At 42.3% G+C, this 18,763-nt stretch overlaps 2 protein-coding genes across 15 annotated transcripts in view; one reads left to right on the top strand and one right to left on the bottom strand.

Annotated features, from left to right (window-relative positions):
• Positions 1-1,152: 1,152 nt before the first annotated feature.
• Positions 1,153-12,080, top strand: LOC117262502 (uncharacterized). Of its 11 annotated transcripts, none has more exons than XM_078172658.1 (9): positions 1,153-1,308; positions 5,042-5,339; positions 5,691-5,753; positions 7,435-7,497; positions 8,225-8,287; positions 8,611-8,673; positions 8,886-8,941; positions 10,929-11,012; positions 11,562-12,080. In XM_078172658.1, exons 2-9 carry the CDS (start codon positions 5,042-5,044, stop codon positions 11,811-11,813), a joined length of 942 nt encoding a protein of 313 aa, XP_078028784.1. In that variant the 5' UTR covers positions 1,153-1,308; the 3' UTR covers positions 11,814-12,080. The 11 variants fall into 11 exon arrangements, with proteins under 11 accessions (XP_078028784.1, XP_078028783.1, XP_078028786.1 ...); XM_078172657.1 differs by having other exon boundaries at positions 8,874-8,941; XM_078172660.1 differs by lacking the exon at positions 7,435-7,497.
• Positions 12,081-16,715: 4,635 nt separating this feature from the next.
• nup98 (nucleoporin 98 and 96 precursor) overlaps positions 16,716-18,763 on the bottom strand; it is a 39,989-nt gene continuing 37,941 nt past the window's right edge. For all 4 annotated transcript variants that reach the window (XM_033635459.2, XM_033635474.2, XM_033635467.2 and 1 more), the window contains exons 34-35: positions 18,616-18,727; positions 16,716-17,106 (exon numbers count right to left, since the gene is read on the bottom strand). In XM_033635459.2, the coding sequence (XP_033491350.2) occupies positions 16,907-17,106; positions 18,616-18,727 (312 nt within the window). In that variant the 3' untranslated portion in view covers positions 16,716-16,906. The remainder of the gene's footprint in view (positions 17,107-18,615; positions 18,728-18,763) is intronic.

The raw sequence follows: 18,763 nt of genomic DNA, 5'->3' as shown, positions 1-18,763 counted from the left end.
CACAAGTATAAATGCTCACATAAATCCAGCTTAACACCTAACAGCTAATGTTAACTAGCTGCTAACAGCTAACGTTAACTAGCTGCTAACAGATTTAGGCTTCAATAATCCTAAAAGTGGCGTTCAATAGTGAAGATTGTCCTGCTGAGTAAAACGTGTGCGTATCAGTGTTTGTTTTCCATGGATTTTATTTTTCTGCAAAAATCCAATGGAAAGATCCCGTTTGCTTTTTGACGAGGGAACCAGAGCGATGCTGATTAATGTATTGATAATTATTATTATGAAATATACAGTATGTCAGAGAGTGGAATTGTTCTGCAGTGTTTATCTTAGAATTAAGAGACAGAGTGTGTTCATCACTTTATGTTACAGCTAATTATTTTAACAACAAAATAATAAACCTCTTTATCTCTTTTTGTTTCTGAATGTAGCTCGTGCAGTTGGGCAGCATATTGACTGAAGCTGATTTAGGGATCGTGTCCACATGTTGAATGAACTTATTCTGAGTGGTTTTGGATTCAAACATCAGCTGAATAAATGCACCATTTCAGAGCTGTGTGGTTTGCGTGAGTCCTGAATGAGCTCCTCAGTTAATAATGCAATAATAATAAGACATACAGTCGGCCACACTCTGTGGCTCCTTTAAGGATGTGAACTGGAGCCATTCTGCATCAAAAGTACTTTTACTCTTGGTACTTTAAATACATTTTAATTGCTAATGCTTTTACTCCTAATTAAAATTTAAAAAGCAGTACTTCCACTTGTAGCACAGTATTTGTTTTACAGTACAGTAAAACTGCATTTACAGAAGTAAAGTGTCTGAATCGTTCTTTAGCCACAGACTGAGGCTGAACAACTGACTATCGCTGCTGGAACAAGTCATCAGCTCACTTTGTAACAACTCAGACCACAAAACACTCTGTGGTATTTAGTTTTTACACAAACTGAAAGCACACGCTCGCTTTGTTTCCCGCTCTGTTCTCTACATGTGGGCTAAACCATCGATCACAGGAGGGGAAACAGTGGTTGAAGCTGATTGTTGGGGAGGATTAACTGTCAAGGTTGGCAAAAATAAAATTGATGATTAAAAAAAAAATTCAGGTATATCTGATAATTTCTTCCAGACAAGCAGGGCGGCAGCGGCAGTGGCAGTGGCAGCAGCAGTGGCAGCGGCGGCGGTAGCAAAACCTGACTGAAGTTGGTATCAGCCACAAACAAGTTGTGACACTGTTCCACTGAGAGCAACTCTCTCTGACGCCTGCTGTTGATTTACAGAATAAAACTGTCTGTCGTGAAGAAAAGGAGAACGTGAGTATGAACCAGAAACTTTCATCTCTTAAACAGTTAATCTTCTGTCAGATCAGATCCTTAAACACATCATTACACATACAGCATCAAACTGGAGGGTGGAACAAAGAAAAGATGTCGAGTATTCATACCTTCATTTCCTGTGTCAGCCAGTAACACGATCGGTTACTTTTCCCTGTGAAGATAATGATGTTGTTGAAGGTTTAAAGGTTTGGACTCAACATGGCTGATGCATACGCTGATGTGTAGTAGTTAGATTCCACCACTGCCTGTAGTGATTGAACATGTTATCAGCAGGTCCGTACAGAATCTGTGCCTCCGCAGATTTTCGGAGCACAGCTGCTGCTTGTAAAACTCAGAATGCTGTCACTGTCCCCTCCACCTCCTCATGCATGTGTGTAAATTGGTATACATGTTCAATATTCAGTTAGCAGTAACATTAAAGTGGTGAAGTGAGAAGAAATGTCAGAAATAAGATTTACAGTTAGTAGATAATGTTTGTTCTGTCTGCTCTGTATTGAAGCTTCAGTTTTAATTAATTAAAAAAAATACATTTAATTTGAAAGGCACCTTAGTGACCGAAAGAACGAGATTGCTAGTACAAGCGGCCGCAGGGTGGCTGGGCTCAGCCTTAGAGATAGGGTGAGGAGCTCGGACATCCGGGAGGGACTTGGAGTAGAGCCGCTGCTCCTCCACATCGAGAGGAGCCAGTTGAGGTGGTTCAGGCATCTGATAAAGATGCCTCCTGGACGACTCCCTTGGGAGGTGTTTCGGGCATGTCCAACTGGGAGGAGACCTCGGGGCCGCCCCAGGACACGCTGGAAGGATTACGTCGCCCGGCTGGCCTGGGAACGCCTCAGGGTTCCCTCGGAAGAGCTGATGGAAGTGGCTGGGGAGAGGACTGTCTGGGCTTCTCTGCTGAGGCTGCTGCCCCCGCGACCCGGACCCGGATAAGCGGAGGACGATGAAGACGAAGACCTTTCAAAACACCCAAGGTCAAACAGAACAAAGATGGGCACAAGTGGGCGCACACACACACACACACACACACACACACACACACACACACACAAACAGTGATAAATAAAAACAGTTAGGGGCAGAGGGTACATTCAGTGTTACATAAACCAGCTTCAACAGTTGGGTTGTGAGATTTAACAGATGTTATGCTGTCAGGCTGTCGGATGAGTCCCTCCACAGGAACAAATGAAATACAGAGTTCTCTTTGAGGTGTAAATATGAATACATGATATACACCGATCAGGCACAACATCATGACCACTGACAGGTGAAGTGAATAACACTGATTATCTCCTCACCATGGCACCTGTTAGTGGGTGGGATATATCAGGCAGCAAGTCAACATTTTGTCCTCAAAGTTGATGTGTTAGAAGCAGGAAAAATGGGCAAGCGTAAGGATCTGAGTGTGTTTTGACAAGGGCCAAGTTGTGATGGCTAGATGACTGGGTCAGACTATCTCCAACACTGCAGTTCTTGTGGGATGTTCCCGGTCTGCAGTGGTCAGTATCTATCAGAAGTGGTCCTAGGAAGGAACAGTGGTGAACTGGTGACAGAGTCATGGGCGGACAAGGCTCATTGATGCATGTGGGGAGCGAAGGCTGGCCCGTGTGGTCTGATCCAACAGATGAGCTCCTGTAGCTCAAGTTGCTGAAGAAGCAAATGCTGGTTCTGATAGAAAGGTCTCAGGATACACAGTGCATCGCAGTTTGTTGCGTATGAGGCTGCAAAGCCGCAGACCAGTCAACATGCTGACCCCTGTCCAACGCCAAAAGCGCCAACAATGGGCACGTGAGCATCAGAATTGGACCACGGAGCAATGGAAGAAGGTGGCCTGGTCTGATGAATCACGTTTTCTTTTACATCACATGAGTGGCCGGGTCAGTGTGCGTCGCTTATCTGGGGAACACATGGCACCAGGATGCACTATGGGATGTAGGCAAGCCCGCGGAGGCAGTGTGATGCTTTGGGCAATGCTCTGCTGGGAAATCTTGGGTCCTGCCATCCATGTGGATGATACTTTTGACACGTACCATCTACCTAAGCATTGTTGCAGAGCATGTACACCCTTGCATGGAGATGGTATTCCCTGATGGCAGTGGCGTCTCTCAGCAGGATAATGTGCCCTGCCACAAAGCAAAATGGTTCAGGAATAGTCTGAGGGACACAACAACGAGCCTGAGGTTTTGCCTTGGCCTCCAAATTCCCCAGATCTTAATCCAATCGTGCACTTGTTGGATGTGGTGGACAAACAAGTCCGATCCATGGAGACCCCACCTCGCAACTTACAGGACTTAAAGGATCTGTTGCTAACGTCTTGGTGCCAGATACCACAGCACACTGTGAGAGGTCACGAGGAGTCCATGCCACCATGGTACATGGTCTCAATACACTTTACAATAAAAACCAAGTACAATAAAAGACTAAACAATAAAAACAATAATAAAAGCACAAAAAGACAGTGATAAAACAGTTACAAATTGGACTAACCGAAATATTGAGTAAAAAGGTGTGTTTTAAGACAGGATTTAAAAATTGCAGTGGAGGTAGCTTCTCTAATAACTAATGGGAGGCCATTCCTCCCACATTCCACATTCCATTTAAGGCCTTATAAGTTAAAAGAAGAACTTTAAAATCAGCTCTAGCCTGAACAGGCAGCCAGTGAAGCCAGGACAGGAGTTATGTGGCTATATCTACTGGTTCTTGTCAAAAGTCTGGTGGCTGAATTCTGCACAAGCTGAAGACCTCTGATAGCACAGCTAGGGAGGCCAGAGAAAAGAGCATTGCAATAATCCAGTCTAGAGGACGCAAGAGCATGAACAACACGATGACTGTGTGACAACAGCGTTTCAGAAAGATAAAACAGGGCGGATTTTGGCTATGTTACGCAGATGAAAAAATGTTGTCTTAGTGATTTCCTTGATATGAGGCTGAAAAGTCAGAGTCGAATCAAAAATAACTCCTAAGTTTTTAATGCGTGAGCTCTCAGTGATCATACATCCACTGATATTAAGACATAGATCCTCAGACAAATGCTTATAGTTATTAGGCTCATTCACTAACAAGTCAGTCTTTGCAGCATTAAGCATAAGGAAGTTGTGACACATCCAAAGTTTGATTTGGGATACACATGCCTCTAAATTTTGGATTTGGGAGGGGTCATTTGGCTGCAGCGGCATGTGTAGCTGCGTATCATCCGCATAGCAATGGAACTTAATGCCATATTCTGAAAAGCTCTTGCCCAGAGGGAGCATGTAAATACAAAACAACAGAGAGCCAAGGACAGAACCCTGGGGCACACCAGAGATGACAGTAGAACATTCATTATTCATTATAATTAGAATTATTAAAACTACCGCATTGGGATCTGCTAGATAAATAAGACTGGAACCATGAGAGTGCCAGCTCATGTACACCAACGCAATGCTCTAACCGATTTAAAAGCACACAGTGATCTAAGGTATCGAAAGCCACACTCAAATCAAGAATTAAAAGTAAGGAAGCTGATCCAGAGTCTGCAGTGATCAGCAGGTCAGTGACAACTCTAGTCAGGGCAGTTTCAGTAGAATGACAGGAGCGGAAGCCAGATTGAAAGTTGTCAAAGAGATTATTAGCAGAAAGATGGGCAGTCAATTGATCAGCAACAATACTCTCAAGTATTTTCTGTTTTTAATGTGGAAACTTTCTCTTGTTCTTTGGTCTCTCTGTGTTTCAGATGTCGCTGAAGATTTTTGAGACAAAGTGGAAAACAGCTCTGACTTCCATCCTGGAGGAGCTGACCGAGCCGCAGTTCAGGAAGTTGATGTTCAACCTGGTCAAAATTCCTCAAGGTGTGAAGACGGACAAGACCAGAGAAGAGATCCCGTACATAATCATCCAGTACTACGGGACAGAGGGGTCCATCAGTATCATAGACAAAGAGATGAAGCAGTTACCCAGGAATGATGCTGCTGTCCAGGAGCACCTGCGCCCCTTCGTGGAGAAACTGAAGAAACAACGTCAGAAAGAAAAAAGTGAGTTCAGACGATGGAGCAAGCAAAACCTTATTTAAACAGCATAATTTACTCCAAGTGGAGGAACAAGGAGAAGTCGCAGCACAAAACAAAGACAGAAACTAACCAGAAAAGTGAATCAAATCCAGGTTCAGACTCCACCTGTTGAGATAATGTGTTCTCACCGAGGGTCTCCTCCCAGACATCTGTGATATCTGCACAGAATAAACTCTGCTTAAACCTCACAATAAAAGCCCAGCAGATGCCTCTATTTACACTTTACAAACTCCAGACTAACAGCCTGAGACGATTCTGAAGAGGTTGGAGAATTGTTTTCAGTTTCTGTGTTTCACCTTTTAAAATGTTTTTCAGAGATGACAACCAAAAATGAGAGTGCGTCAGGACTGGTGGCCAAGAAGCAAAAACCTGCAGCTGGTAGGCTCACACACACACACACACACACACACACACACGTACCCACAGATGCTCAGTTAGATTGGATCTGGGGAATTTGGGAATTTGGAGGGCAGTTTGATGCCTTGAGCTCTTTGTCACATTCCTCGGTTAATTACTGAACAGGTTTGCTGTATATTTGATATTATCAGTGACAAAGTTTCACATTTAGACGTGTGACTGTTAAACACAGAACTGTTCAGACATCACGTGTGTTATTCAGCGTCAATAAAAAGACTTTTTTAAAGGGCCAGTGTGTAAAATGGGTTGAAAACAGTGACATCAGTGGTCAAATTCTAGATTGCAGGGCTCACTCGCTCACCCCTCCCGTCGGGTAAACGACGGTGGCCTCGTAGGGACAAAAAGCCTTGCGCACGAGTTTTTCAGGAGTAGGTCTATCTAGCGACGAGGTGAATGTTTATTTAGAAATCTAAACCATGTTACCATATTGTAATGAATCCCTCACGAGCAGGAGACCAGAGGAGCGTTCGGGAAAAAGGCCAGTTTATTTGAGCACTCCAGAAACTCCGGTAACACTCCAGGGGGTAAAAGACTCGTCCCAAACTCTGACTCTTCTAGCGTAACAGAAACACTTCATACACACATACTCGTTTACCATACCGAGCGGGCACCCCCTCCCCTCTCTGCTCCACCAATCTCCAGCCGGCACACTGACTGACAGCGTAGCCGGTAAACAGAGCTCAGCTGTTTATTTAGCCTAGCAATATCTCCTGACTATAGTAGCTGCAATGGACGACTTTGAACGCGATTTTGAAGAGTTTCTTGTAGCGGACACAGACCCAGAGCCATACCTGTTTGAGCCGGAGCACACAGATGAGGAACTCCATGTGTTTGATGCTGAGCGGGCAAGAAGAGAGGCTGAATGCACAGAATGGGATTCGGTGCTTCTGCTACCATCGTTGGGGAGATATATCATCAGGAGGAAAAGCGCCGCAGAGAGTGCATCACAAGGAGTGAAGTTGCGTCTTCTTTTCCTCGCAGATGACGGTTCGGGTTCATTCTCTCCTGTTGCGTGGTAAGTGTGGTCCATTCGCAAACTTTATAACTAAAAAAACTTTTCACTACTCTCTATCGACGAACTACTAACACTCTGCTGTTTCCTCCTCCTTCTTCCTTCCTTCCACTGTCTTCGTTGGTTTATTTATACACGCGAAACGCGTTCTCTGGCTGGCTGGATTGTCCGCTCGGGCTGCCTTACATACATGGCGGCGCAAGATGGCGACCTCTCTAAAGCAAGGCCCTTGATATATATATATATATATATAAAAGTATAATTATAAGGCTACGAAAACCAAACGAATTTTATTTTATAGCGATCATACACTTGTATAAACATATTAATGGGTAGAATATTCAGATTCAGATTCAGATTGACAATAAACCATGCCAAATATTATACACTGGCCCTTTAACACAACATCTCCTTGATTCATTCAGTTCAGTTCAGAAAACTTTATTTATCCTGTGTGGGCAATTCAGTTTACAGCTCCCAGTTCAATAAATAAAAGCACAAACAAATACAGCAATCATTCATAGACATACAGCTTTTATCACTCAACTCTCAATTGTCAGTGGATCAGTTGAACTTATGGTTTCCTCCCGCAGTGTGTGACTTTAACTTTGTTAAAATGTCTTTTTTTAGTGACTATGAGCAAACTGGCAGCTGACTCAGGATCAATGACCAAGAAGCGAAAACCTGCAGCTGGTAGGTCCACACACACACACACACACACACACACACACACACACACACACACACACACACACACACACACACACACACACACACACACACACACACACACACACACACACACACAGATCCAATCTGATTGAGCATCTGTGGGATGTGCTGGTACCACAGAGGTACCGGCACGTCCCAAGTTTTTTCTGGCTCCTCCAGTCCGCATGTCAAAGTATCCTTGGGCAAGACATGTAACCTCTATTTGCTCCTGATGGTTGTCACCACCATGGTGTGTGAATGGTTATTGAGTTGCATGTGGCACCATGAATGATATCCTCGGCCACCAGTGTGTGAATGTGACTCATAGTGCAAAAGAGCTTTGAGTAGTCGGAAGACGTTAAAAGCGCTATACAAGTGCAGTCCATTTACCATTTACCCCTGATCCACGGTGAGGCCTCCTTGGATCAGACTTGGCTCTGACATGTTGAAACATGGACACAGGACCTCTGGGGGTGTCCTGTGGTGTCTGGCACCACGGCGTTGGCAACAGATCCTTTGAGTCTTTTGGGTTTTGAGGTGGGGTACCAGCACGTCCCACACATGCTCAATCAGATTGGATCTGGGAAATTCGGAGGGCAGGTTGACGCCTTGAGCTCTTTGTCACGTTTCTCGGGTCATTCCAAGACTTCTTAGCACAACATCTCTTTGATTTGTGTGACTTTAACTTTGTTAAAATGTCTTTTTTTAGTGACTATGAGCAAACCTGCAGCTGACTCAGGATCAATGGCCAAAAAGCAAAAACCTGCAGCTGGTAGGTCGACACACACTGAACCACTGAAGACATACGATGACTGTGTGACAGTGTGGACGTTTGAACACAGCAGACAAACAGGCTCAGACGATTCTGAAGAAGTCAGAGAATAATTTTCAGTTTCTGTGTTTACCTTTTTTGTTTCTCGGTTAACAAACAGGTTTGCTGTATATTTGATGTTATCAGTTACAAAGTTTCACATTTAGACTTGTGACTGTTAAACACACAGAACTGTTCAGACATCACGTGTGTTATTCAGCGTCAATAACACAACATCTCTTTGATTCATGTGACTTTAACTCTGTTAAAATGTCTTCTTTTAGTGACTATGAGCAAACTGGCAGCTGACTCAGGATCAATGGCCAAAAAGCAAAAACCTGCAGCTGGTAGGTCCACACACACACACACACACACACACACACAGGCACTTAAATCAAACACTGAGGTATAATAATGGTCATTTAATGTACATTTCTATCTATAATCATGTTATTTTAACCACTTTGTTTTGTTGTTATTCATCTGAATTGTCCTGTTTCAGTTACTGTGGTTCTAAATGCCCAACTGTTTTTGTTTTGTTTTTTAGACCATGTTGGAGTTGTGAAGCCCAAACAGAAAACAGAGAAACCTGCTGAATCCACCAAAACCTCCCAGGTAGCTGCTGAGACGTCTCTGATCTACTGAGGCGAACATCTGCTTGTGTTTGATTTTATTTTCAGCTCAGCTGGTTGTTCATTGTTAACACTTGTCACACTTAGCCTTGTTTTTACTTTCATGGTACCTAGACCCTCGGTGTGTTCAGACAGTCCTCTTAAATGTGGGCGGGGTTGTTGTCACTCACTGCTCCGTCCAGCACTCGCTGTATTTCCTCATCAGTGGTGACACAGATGGAAGTCTGCACCTGGTTTATCGTCCACAGAACGAGGCTGCACGCCCACATTTTCACAACAAAATAGAACAGGCTGCAGTGAGAGTCTCTCTCCATGGGATATTTAAAAATAGCAGCTTTGTGCATTTAGTCCTTCTCAGGCAAGCTCAGGGGTTTAGTGTTGCTGTAGCCCACAGGAAGTGAGGATTAGAATATATGACCTTCACATAATCCGCTCCAAATTCATCTATATTTTTAAAGTCATTACTAAAAGTGTGTGTCATATAAAAACTAAAGTGATGGTCAAAGTTGTCACAGTGAAATTTAAGGTGTGCTGATGGATTCACGTCATCAACTCATGCATTGAGTAACATTACAAGTTAACGTTCCACCTTAAAAGTTGCCGGCAGTCGGCCCAGTGAATGAAGTTATTTTTTTCTCTTTCATTTTATAGTTGTAGTTTACTGATGTATGAACAGAGGTTACATAAAACCAGAGTGAGCGTCCTCTACTGACCAATCAGACTGCAGGGTTTCTAGCTCCACCTTTTAGTACCAGATCTGTGTGCTAGGTACCCCAACAGAGGGGGGACCAAACATGGGGACGCTAAGGAACGCTTCTGTTGGGACCATCCACAACTTTACACACTGGAAACGGAAAAAAAACCCACACCAAACTGAACAGCAACATACTGCTCAGTGGAAACAGGGCTCTTATGAACACTGCAGGACTTATCACAGTGCCCTGAGGTGTCGTCATCATCACCTACATCCTCTGTTGTAAACTACCTCCTGTTGTTGTCACCTACGCTCCAGCGGTCCTTATCACCTACCTCCCATCATTGTCACCACCTATGCTCTTGTTATCACCTGCGTCCCACTGGGCCAGGAACACTTATTTTCATCGCCAAACGTTCAGCTGTTTGGTCCAAGAAGGTTTCACACTTGTAGTTTTGGTTTGGATTGAACCAAAAAGTCTGAAAGTTCAAAAGCAAACCGGTCCTAAATCAATCAATTTTATTTATACAGCCCAATATCACAAATCACAATTTGCCTCACAGGGCTTTACAGCATACGACATCCCTCTGTCCTTAAGACCCTCACAGCTGATCAGGAAAAACTCCCCTTTAACCTCAGGAAGAGCAACTGAGGAGGGATCCCTCTTCCAGGACGGACAGACGTGCAATAGATGTCGTACAGAACAGATCAGCATAATAAATTAACAGTAATCCATATGACACAATGAGACAGAGAGAGAGAGAGAGAGAGAGAGAGAGAGAGAGAGAGAGAGAGAGACAGACAGAGAGAGAGAGACAGACAGAGAGAGACAGACAGACAGAGAGAGACAGACAGACAGACAGAGAGAGAGAGAGAGAGAGAGAGAGAGAGAGAGAGAGAGAGAGAGAGAGAGAGAGACAGACAGACAGACAGACAGACAGAGACAGACAGAGAGACAGACAGAGAGAGAGAGAGAGAGAGAGACAGACAGACAGAGACAGAGAGAGAGAGAGAGAGAGAGAGAGACAGACAGAGAGAGACAGACAGACAGAGAGAGACAGAGAGAGAGAGACAGAGAGAGATGAAATCAGCTGACAGTTTACTGAGATACCCCGGCTAAAACCACTGCAGGCTAACAGTCGTTTCACTCCTCTAAGTCTCAACTAAGATTTATTGTAGAAACTCTAATTCAACACCACAAACATTTGTATTATACTGAGAGCTGCTTCCAATATCTGATAATTAATTATTTGTTTTAATCTTATGGTTTTTTCAGATTTATCCTGCTGGAGTCGTGAAGCCGAAACAGGAGATGCAAAATTCATCCCTGAAACCTGCTGAATCCACCAAAACCCCCAAGGTAGCTCAGAGATGTCTCTGATCTACTGAGGCTAACATTAGTTTGTCATGTGTCTCCTCTTTGTCAGTAAAAGTTTGGGTGCTTTCACACCTGCCTTGTTTCAGTCCAGTCAAACCCTTCAGTGCAGTTTGTTTGGGCAGGTTTTCTAGTTGGAGCCGCGCCTCGTTTTCAAACTGTATGCTTTGACTAAAATGAACAATGACAGCAATATAGTCCACGATGAGCAGCGCTAAAATCAACCTGTGTAGTTGTCCCTCCATTGTGACATTAGAAAGTGTCACATTTATCTTGCACAAAACAACTCTAGGCAGTAATACAACTTTGGAACAACATGAGTCCCTGATTCAGACCAAAGGAGACGACTCCAGGTCTGAAAGCACCCTTAAACTTCATCCTAATCAGCTGATGCAAAAACATTTTCAACAAATAGAAAATAAAAAGAACAACATCCCATAATATAACTGTTGAAGACACTGACAGTCACAGATGTTCCTCTCACCTCTGAACTCTCCAAACCTTCACTCTGAGTATCGATCTGTCTTCATCCAGGTCCAAAGTGCTCCTGTCCAGACGGGGAGGATTAAAATACTGAGATTGAAAATGTCCAATAAGACCAACACTCACCTGGAGGTCGAGTTCAACGACCAGACGCAGACGTTCTTCATCACAACTCGACTTCTGGCGAACACACTCGGCTTCAGAGCGGATGACGATTTAGCGCTGAGACTGTTCTTTGAATTGCCGCTCACAGCAGATGCAAAAATTCAAGGAAATAAAATCATTGAAATGAAAAAGGTGTAAATAAACTGCACATTGAACCGACTCTGTTTACGTCCAGTACTGAGGATTTTTTAATACATCAGTTAATATTGTGTGTTCCAGTTAAAACTGCCCTGACTCCGTTACACACTGTTTTTCAGCAGGTTCCTGTTAAAAAACATAAACACAGTGTGCAGCTGTTTCATCAGGGTGGTTTATGTATTCTGTCTTCTGTGTGATATTCCTGGTGCTTCAGTAGCTGACTTCTTCTTTTTTTAATAAAACAGCCACTCGTGGCAGATAACCCACTTTGACTGTTGAGGCCTTTTTGTTTAAAGCTTGTGCTTTGACCGAGTTACTAACTGCAGGTACTTTGGCAGATTTGGACTCAGAAAACTTGGAACTAGAGGTTTTGTGTTTCTGCTGCAGCTGAAGAAAATTAAACCAAATGTAAAATTTAAAAATAGCACCAATCAATGTGTAATAAACTAATAAAGCAAACAACAGTCATCTGAATGAATGAATGAATGAATGGATGTTGAGGACACTGAAGACTTCTCAGTGTTGTGTTTGATGGTTATTTATTTCTTTAACCATGACGAAACAATAAGTGAAGTTTTATTTTGTCTCATCGTCATCTCTTTTCAAATGTTTAGATTATTTTTTTGGCGTTTTTGGCTCCAGATGTCTGACTCCTCCCCCTATCTCTAAGGCTCAGCCCAGACACCCTACAGAGGAAACTCATTTCAGCTGCTTGTATCTGTGACGTCAGTGTTTTGGTCACTACCCAGAGCTCATGACCACAGGTGAGGGTTGGGACGGAGATGGACATTCAACTGGGCCGGATTTTAAAACCAGAAAATAATGATGGGCCAGATATTTTTTAGCAGCGAGCAACCTACTGGAAACTGTATGAATGAATGAACGTAGTAAAAACAGCAATTTTTTTTGTCAGTTTTGTCAGTGAACCTTGTGAGTTGTAACGGAGCCGAATTTTGTAACGTTACCTTTGTTAAATGTTGCTGTTGTCCCTGGTTTCAGATGAGCAGAGGAAAAGTTCGCTAGCTGCTAGGCTAATGTATACAATGTAAAATGCCATAGGCTTGTGCTAATAACGTTAGCATGTTGTATTTGTGGGGAAAATGTGTCCAGATAAAGACAAGTGTTTGTCTGTGAATGCTGCGAGTTATAGTGAAGCTGATTTGTGTTTGAAACTGTCTCTATTAAGCCATGTTTAATGTGTGTTTAATGTGTGTTTATTGTGTTTAATGTGTTTACTGTGTTAAATGTATTTAACGTGTTTGATGTGTTTATTGTTTGTGTGTTTGATGTGTGTCTATTGTGTGTTTAATGTGTGTTTGATGTGTTTATTGTATGTTCTGAATCAACTAAACTTTACAGCACTTCACAGAAACCCTGCCGCCGACTATTGTTTTGGAGGCGTAACTGCAGAGTGACACAGACACTACTGAATAAGTATAAATGCTCACAGCGGCTTCAGCTCTGTGTTGAGGCTACACAATCCTGTAAATCCATCTTTAGCCTTTGCATCAAACTTTTCAAAAACAATGAACCACGTTGAGCAGAGATACTTTAAAGAGGTTCAGTGCTGCAGAAAGTGTCGCTGAAAAATCAGACTAAAGAGTCTAACTCGCGTTTTGTGGCTGCAAAAAAAAAAAAAAAAAAAATCTTGAGATCCAAAAATACCATGAAAAAAACTTTATTTCTACTTGACTTTATTAAAAAATATTATCAACAAAATCATCAGGAAACATGCACACACACTCACACACAGCAGTATCATCCATATAAACCACACACACACACACACACACAGAGTTTGTGTTGAAGAGGAGAATAAACAGACATCATATCGAGCATCCGGTCGGCTGAGAAACAACAAAACTGATTTTACTTTGAAAAACAAACAAACAAAAGAAAAAACATTGTTGGCGAGCTGACAGTTTGTCTACAACCAAAAAATAATAATCAATCAATAAGTGAAGAGTTTCATTCTAAAACACTTTGCATCCAGTTCATTAATAATTAAAGGTGGAGAATAAAAACGACCTGATACTCCCTGTTTGATTTTCCAAAAATATACAATATTTATATAATTACACGCAGTGAAATCTCCGGCTGGCAGCTCGTTTTAGAAGGAAACTCTTCACTTCAGAAAGTCTGACGACAAAACTATAACGAAGTACTAATTATAATAAAAAATAATATTAATAATAATACTTGTTTACCTCTGGTTTACGTGCGCGCACTTCAGATTTACATTCAAACCAAACTGAAAAAATCTACAAAAATAGACCATCACACATTTTACACTTTGCATGTTGAGCTCTCCGAAACAAAACCACCCGTCTGTCCGACGTCAGCACTCGTCTTTAATATTTAGATCTTTATTCACATATGGACAGATGGACAGATGCTGCTGTCACACTACGCTAAGCTAACTGCTGTTTTTATGTACTTGGAATAAAAACAAAACTTGAGAAAAAAAAAAAAGTCAGAGACGGGTTTATTTTAGAGCTAATCACTAACACAAACGCGGCACTTTCATTGGGGTCAAATGAGAATTTGAGAGTTACATTTACTCGCTCGTAAGCACAACGTAGTGCCGTTACAAAGACACTGTTCAAACACAGGGACAAAATACTCTCTAACAGTAAGTTTGGTATTTTTAACCTATTTTGCCATGTTTTTGTGTTTAAGTGGAACAATATTTTTTGACATTGGCCCAGTTAGGATTGTACCAGATTTTCACGGTGTAATAACTATCCAAAATATCTTATCAGTCAGAACGAGCCTTAAAGGAATATAACAGAAGGGTTCCTGTTGGCTGAACAAATATTTAATTACTACAATTGAAACTATTTTGTAAACAGAGCTGACGTTCTCCGTCCAGTTGCATTTTTTTTTCCCCAATATCGTAGATAAGTAAACACGCTATGATAACCATCAACTTTTATACCACAGCATACCTTGAAAACGATGTATCGTTGCAACCCTAGTCTACAGTGCTGAGAGGAAGCGCTGCAGCCGACAGCCACGAAAGTAACATTTGGTAAAAATGTGTTTGTTTTTGACACTGACAGACTCAGATTGTTCTTGTTGTTACAAGTGTCTGACAACATTATGGAAATGATCTATACAGAGACAGAGCTTTGCATGGTTGAGTATGATCCAGAAACAGCCCTGAAATCACCGTCACCAAACCCACAAGACTCCATTTAAATATTTTAGTGTACAGAGGCAGCATGTTGTCACATGTAACTGGTGAATTAAGGGTTAATTTCAACCAAACCAGAGCTGGTGATTGTTGCAACAGTGGAAAGATGAACCAAGATGGTTTCTGTGAATTTAATTTTGTTTCTGTCGACTTTGACTGAAGTGTGTTTTTTGACGATAAAATGAGTGTTTATTTAAATGTAGTCTGGTGGGTTTGGTGACGGTGATTTCAGGGCTGTTTCTGGTCAAACAAAAAGGATCTAACTCTTTAACACAAAGCTCTATCTCTGTAGGGATCCTTTGATAATGCTGTCAGACACTTAGAACAACAATCTGAGCCTGTCAATGACAAAAACTTCTTGTGGACGTTCATTTCGTGGCTGCTGGCAGTCCTGTAGACGAGGATTGCAGGGATACGCCCGTCTATCTCTGTCAGGATATGTGGCAAAAACAAACACTTTTCCTGGGCATAAAGTGACGGCTCAATAACGGACCAATGTGTCACTTAAAAACAAAAACATGGGAAATCAGGTTCCAGGTTGAAAAATACCAAACTTGTCATGTAAAGAGTGAAAGAAGCCGGAGTTCTGGGGGAGAATTTCAGAGTAAACAACAATAACAGAACTTGGAAATGACTCAGTGTCTAACTTTAATCCTGAACATCAACACTCAAAGTGATGAACTGCTCCTTTAAAAATGACCACATCTGTGTGTTTGCATGTTTTAATGACTACTAGAAAAATAGGTGTAATTTTAATATTGGTGACAGTTCGTTGAGTATGAGCATCTATCAGCAGACTGAGTTTTATCGTCTATCACAGTGAACTTCATCTGTATTAATAACATATCAGCTGAAACCTGGACGATGTTTGGTTGTGTTTTCTGATCTCACGTCTTCAACACTGCTGAAATTAATTCCTTGTGTTACGTTAACTACAGATTGTTCTGAACATCTGTGGTAAATTATCCCACTACTAAAATACAACATTGACGTCACTGAACAGACTCAATGATCACAGGTGAAGTTTCCAGAATCTTGTGATTGATTTTCAAATCTACAGAAGTGAACGGAAACCAGCAGAACCATTCACTGGTTCCATTAGTCGACCAGTTACCCAGGTGACACTGGACGTCAATATGAGGTCAGAAAGATGTCAAATTTTGGTTGGAATGAAAATCAGGTTGATGATGTTATGGATGTCTGACAACGTAAGAATTTCACATTGTGTGGATGTTACCATGACAACGTTTTGTTAGTCTTTGTTCTCTGAACATTACGAGGACGACATCAGCATGGGACGACTGAAAGACGTTAGATTTTTTTATTTAACAACACAACACAAACATGTTGTTGGTTTCGATGTCGTCTGTCGTCAGAACTTTACGTCAAATTTATGTTGACATTTGACATTCTGACGTTGAATTTTGGTCACTCAATGTCACAACCTAAATTTAACTAAGTTTTGATTAACAGTGTTGGTGGCAGCGGGGTGAGACACCTGTCTACCGACTGACGCTGACTGACAACAGAGTGACATGTTTGCTTCATGGTTGACTGCCATGTTGCAGAGAGGAGGTTATTTATAGTTGGGAGTCATTTCCTGTCACTTCCTGTTGTTTCTTTTAAAACTCTCCCCTGAAGAGACAGACGCACACAGATGAAGAGGAATGAAGTATCGCAGCTTTGTGCCTGTTTTTATTTTTCAGTGCTGAAGAAGCTCGAACAGACGGCGTCTAGAACTGAAGCGAATAAACTCCAGAATCAAATCGTCCTCTGCAGAAACAAACGTCAGTTTGTTGTTACTCCTTTATTTGGAAAAGCTCTCAGTCTCATGATGTTTGAGCAGCTGAAGTTTTATCATTTATCTGATGTGAACAACACGTCCTGCTTCCTGTTCTCATTGGCTGACGATGAGCTGTCGCAGGTACGACTGCGTGAGGCCTCGCAGCTCCTCCAGCGTGTAGTCCTCCGGCATCGGCAGGCGGGTGATGTGCGGCGCCAGCTGGATGAGCGGGATGCTGAGGGAGTCAGAGGCTGTGTCGCCCTGCTGCAGGCTCAGCACCACCCGCAGGATGTTGGCCACGCGCTTCGCCATTTCTGCATGGAGGTAGGAGAGGGTGGAGAGTGGGGTGGGGGCGGGCTTTGTTAGCAGAGGTTTTGTGTTGTGGAAACATCTCCAAGTTTTCTTCTTACCAAACAACAGCTGGCTTCACCCACCTACCTGAACGCTCTCATTCAGAACTCTCGACACAAACAAACGACGAAGACAAAACAAACACCACAGCGAGGCAGGAAGTCTCTGTCTTCTTCTGTGAAATCTTTCAGTGCCGGAGTTACTCAACTTGACTTTGTCAGCTGAATCTCTCCCTAGTAGTATTTCTGTCTAACTTTTGGTTTGAAGCAAAAACTACAAAAACCAAACCAAAACAAACCAACAGAATTACCACCTTGCTGTTGTTTGTGTCCACAGACCAGCTAAATTGCGTTAACAGTTTACGTCCGCGTCTGTCAGACTCAAACGGAGCCATGACAGAAGATGCTTCACATATGGATGTTGCTGCAAAGACGCTAAATTTTGTAAAACATAGAGGCTTCATACAGACAGAAGATCTGAAATGACTCACAGTTTGAGTCACAGTGAGTCAGTGTTTTTACAGAACATGATGATGTCATGTGGAAGCTGACCTTTGACCTTTGGACTTCATTATTTATTTTTATTTTATTTATCATTATTTTATCCTGTTAGACATTTATGTGAAGTTTTGTCCTGATTAGTGTATTATTTTCTGAGTTATGGCCAAAAACATGTTTTGTGACGTCACAGTGACCTTTGACCACCAAATTCTAACCAGTCTGTCACTGAGTCAAAATGGACGTTTGTGCCACATGTTAAGATATTCCCAAAATGCATTTTTGAGATATTGCATTCACGAGAATGAGATGGACACAGCATCACAGTGACCTTTGATCACCAAATTCATAATAAAGACAGACCACCAATACCAAATCTGAGGATGTTTCCTCAGGACCTTCTTGAGATATTGCGCTCACAAGAATGAGACAGACAAGGTCACAGTGACCTTTAATCTATGACCACAAAATTCTGATCAGTTCATTCTTGAGTCCAGGTTAAGGTTTGTTTTAAATATGAAGGAATTCCCTCAAGGCCTTCTTAAGATATTACCTTCATAGATGAATGAAAGGTCACTGTGACCTTTGACCAGCACAATCTATTCAGAGGAATTCAAAAGGACGTTTGTGCCAAATTTTGAAGGAATTCCCTTAAAGCGTTCTTGAGATATCGAGTTCACATGAATGGGACGGTCATGGTGACCTTTGACCACCAAAATCTAATCAGTTAATCGTTGAGTCAAAGTGGACGTTTGTGCCACATGTAAAGATATTTCTCAATGCGTTCTTGAGATACTGTATTCATGAGAATGAGATAAAGTCAGATAAATCAGACACACACTGCGCTCTTAAATCTGATCCTCACCTAACAGCCAATCAGAGATCAGGTGTGTCGGTGAATCACGCTGCTGTTGTTTACATTGGGAGCGAAAAGCCGCAGATGATTTGTCTCCGGCTGAAGAGTCGTGCTCTTACCTGATTGGGCGAGGCGGTCTCTGGCCGTGCTGCAGGGGAGGAGCTCAATCCTGCTGCACAGAGACGTCACGTCCGTGTAGAGACGCTCCAACTCATAACCGGCATTTTCCATCTGTCAACACAAACACAAACATTAGGTGCTTCAGTA

This window comes from Epinephelus lanceolatus, chromosome 11, assembly GCF_041903045.1.
Source record: "Epinephelus lanceolatus isolate andai-2023 chromosome 11, ASM4190304v1, whole genome shotgun sequence".
Lineage (NCBI taxonomy): Eukaryota > Metazoa > Chordata > Actinopteri > Perciformes > Serranidae > Epinephelus > Epinephelus lanceolatus.
The sequence above is the reverse complement of the archived record's forward strand: the minus strand, read 5'-3'. Positions and strand labels throughout refer to the sequence as shown.

What these genes read in the sequence shown, in the direction of transcription:
- LOC117262502 (XM_078172657.1), top strand. Translation starts at nt 5,042, where the DNA reads ATGTCGCTGAAGATTTTTGAGACAAAGTGGAAAACAGCTCTGACTTCC. An exon ending in ACAACGTCAGAAAGAAAAAA is followed by an intron (nt 5,340 to 5,690) that starts GTGAGTTCAGAC and finishes AATGTTTTTCAG; the next exon opens with AGATGACAACCAAAAATGAG. An exon ending in AAAGCAAAAACCTGCAGCTG is followed by an intron (nt 8,288 to 8,610) that starts GTAGGTCGACAC and finishes GTCTTCTTTTAG; the next exon opens with TGACTATGAGCAAACTGGCA.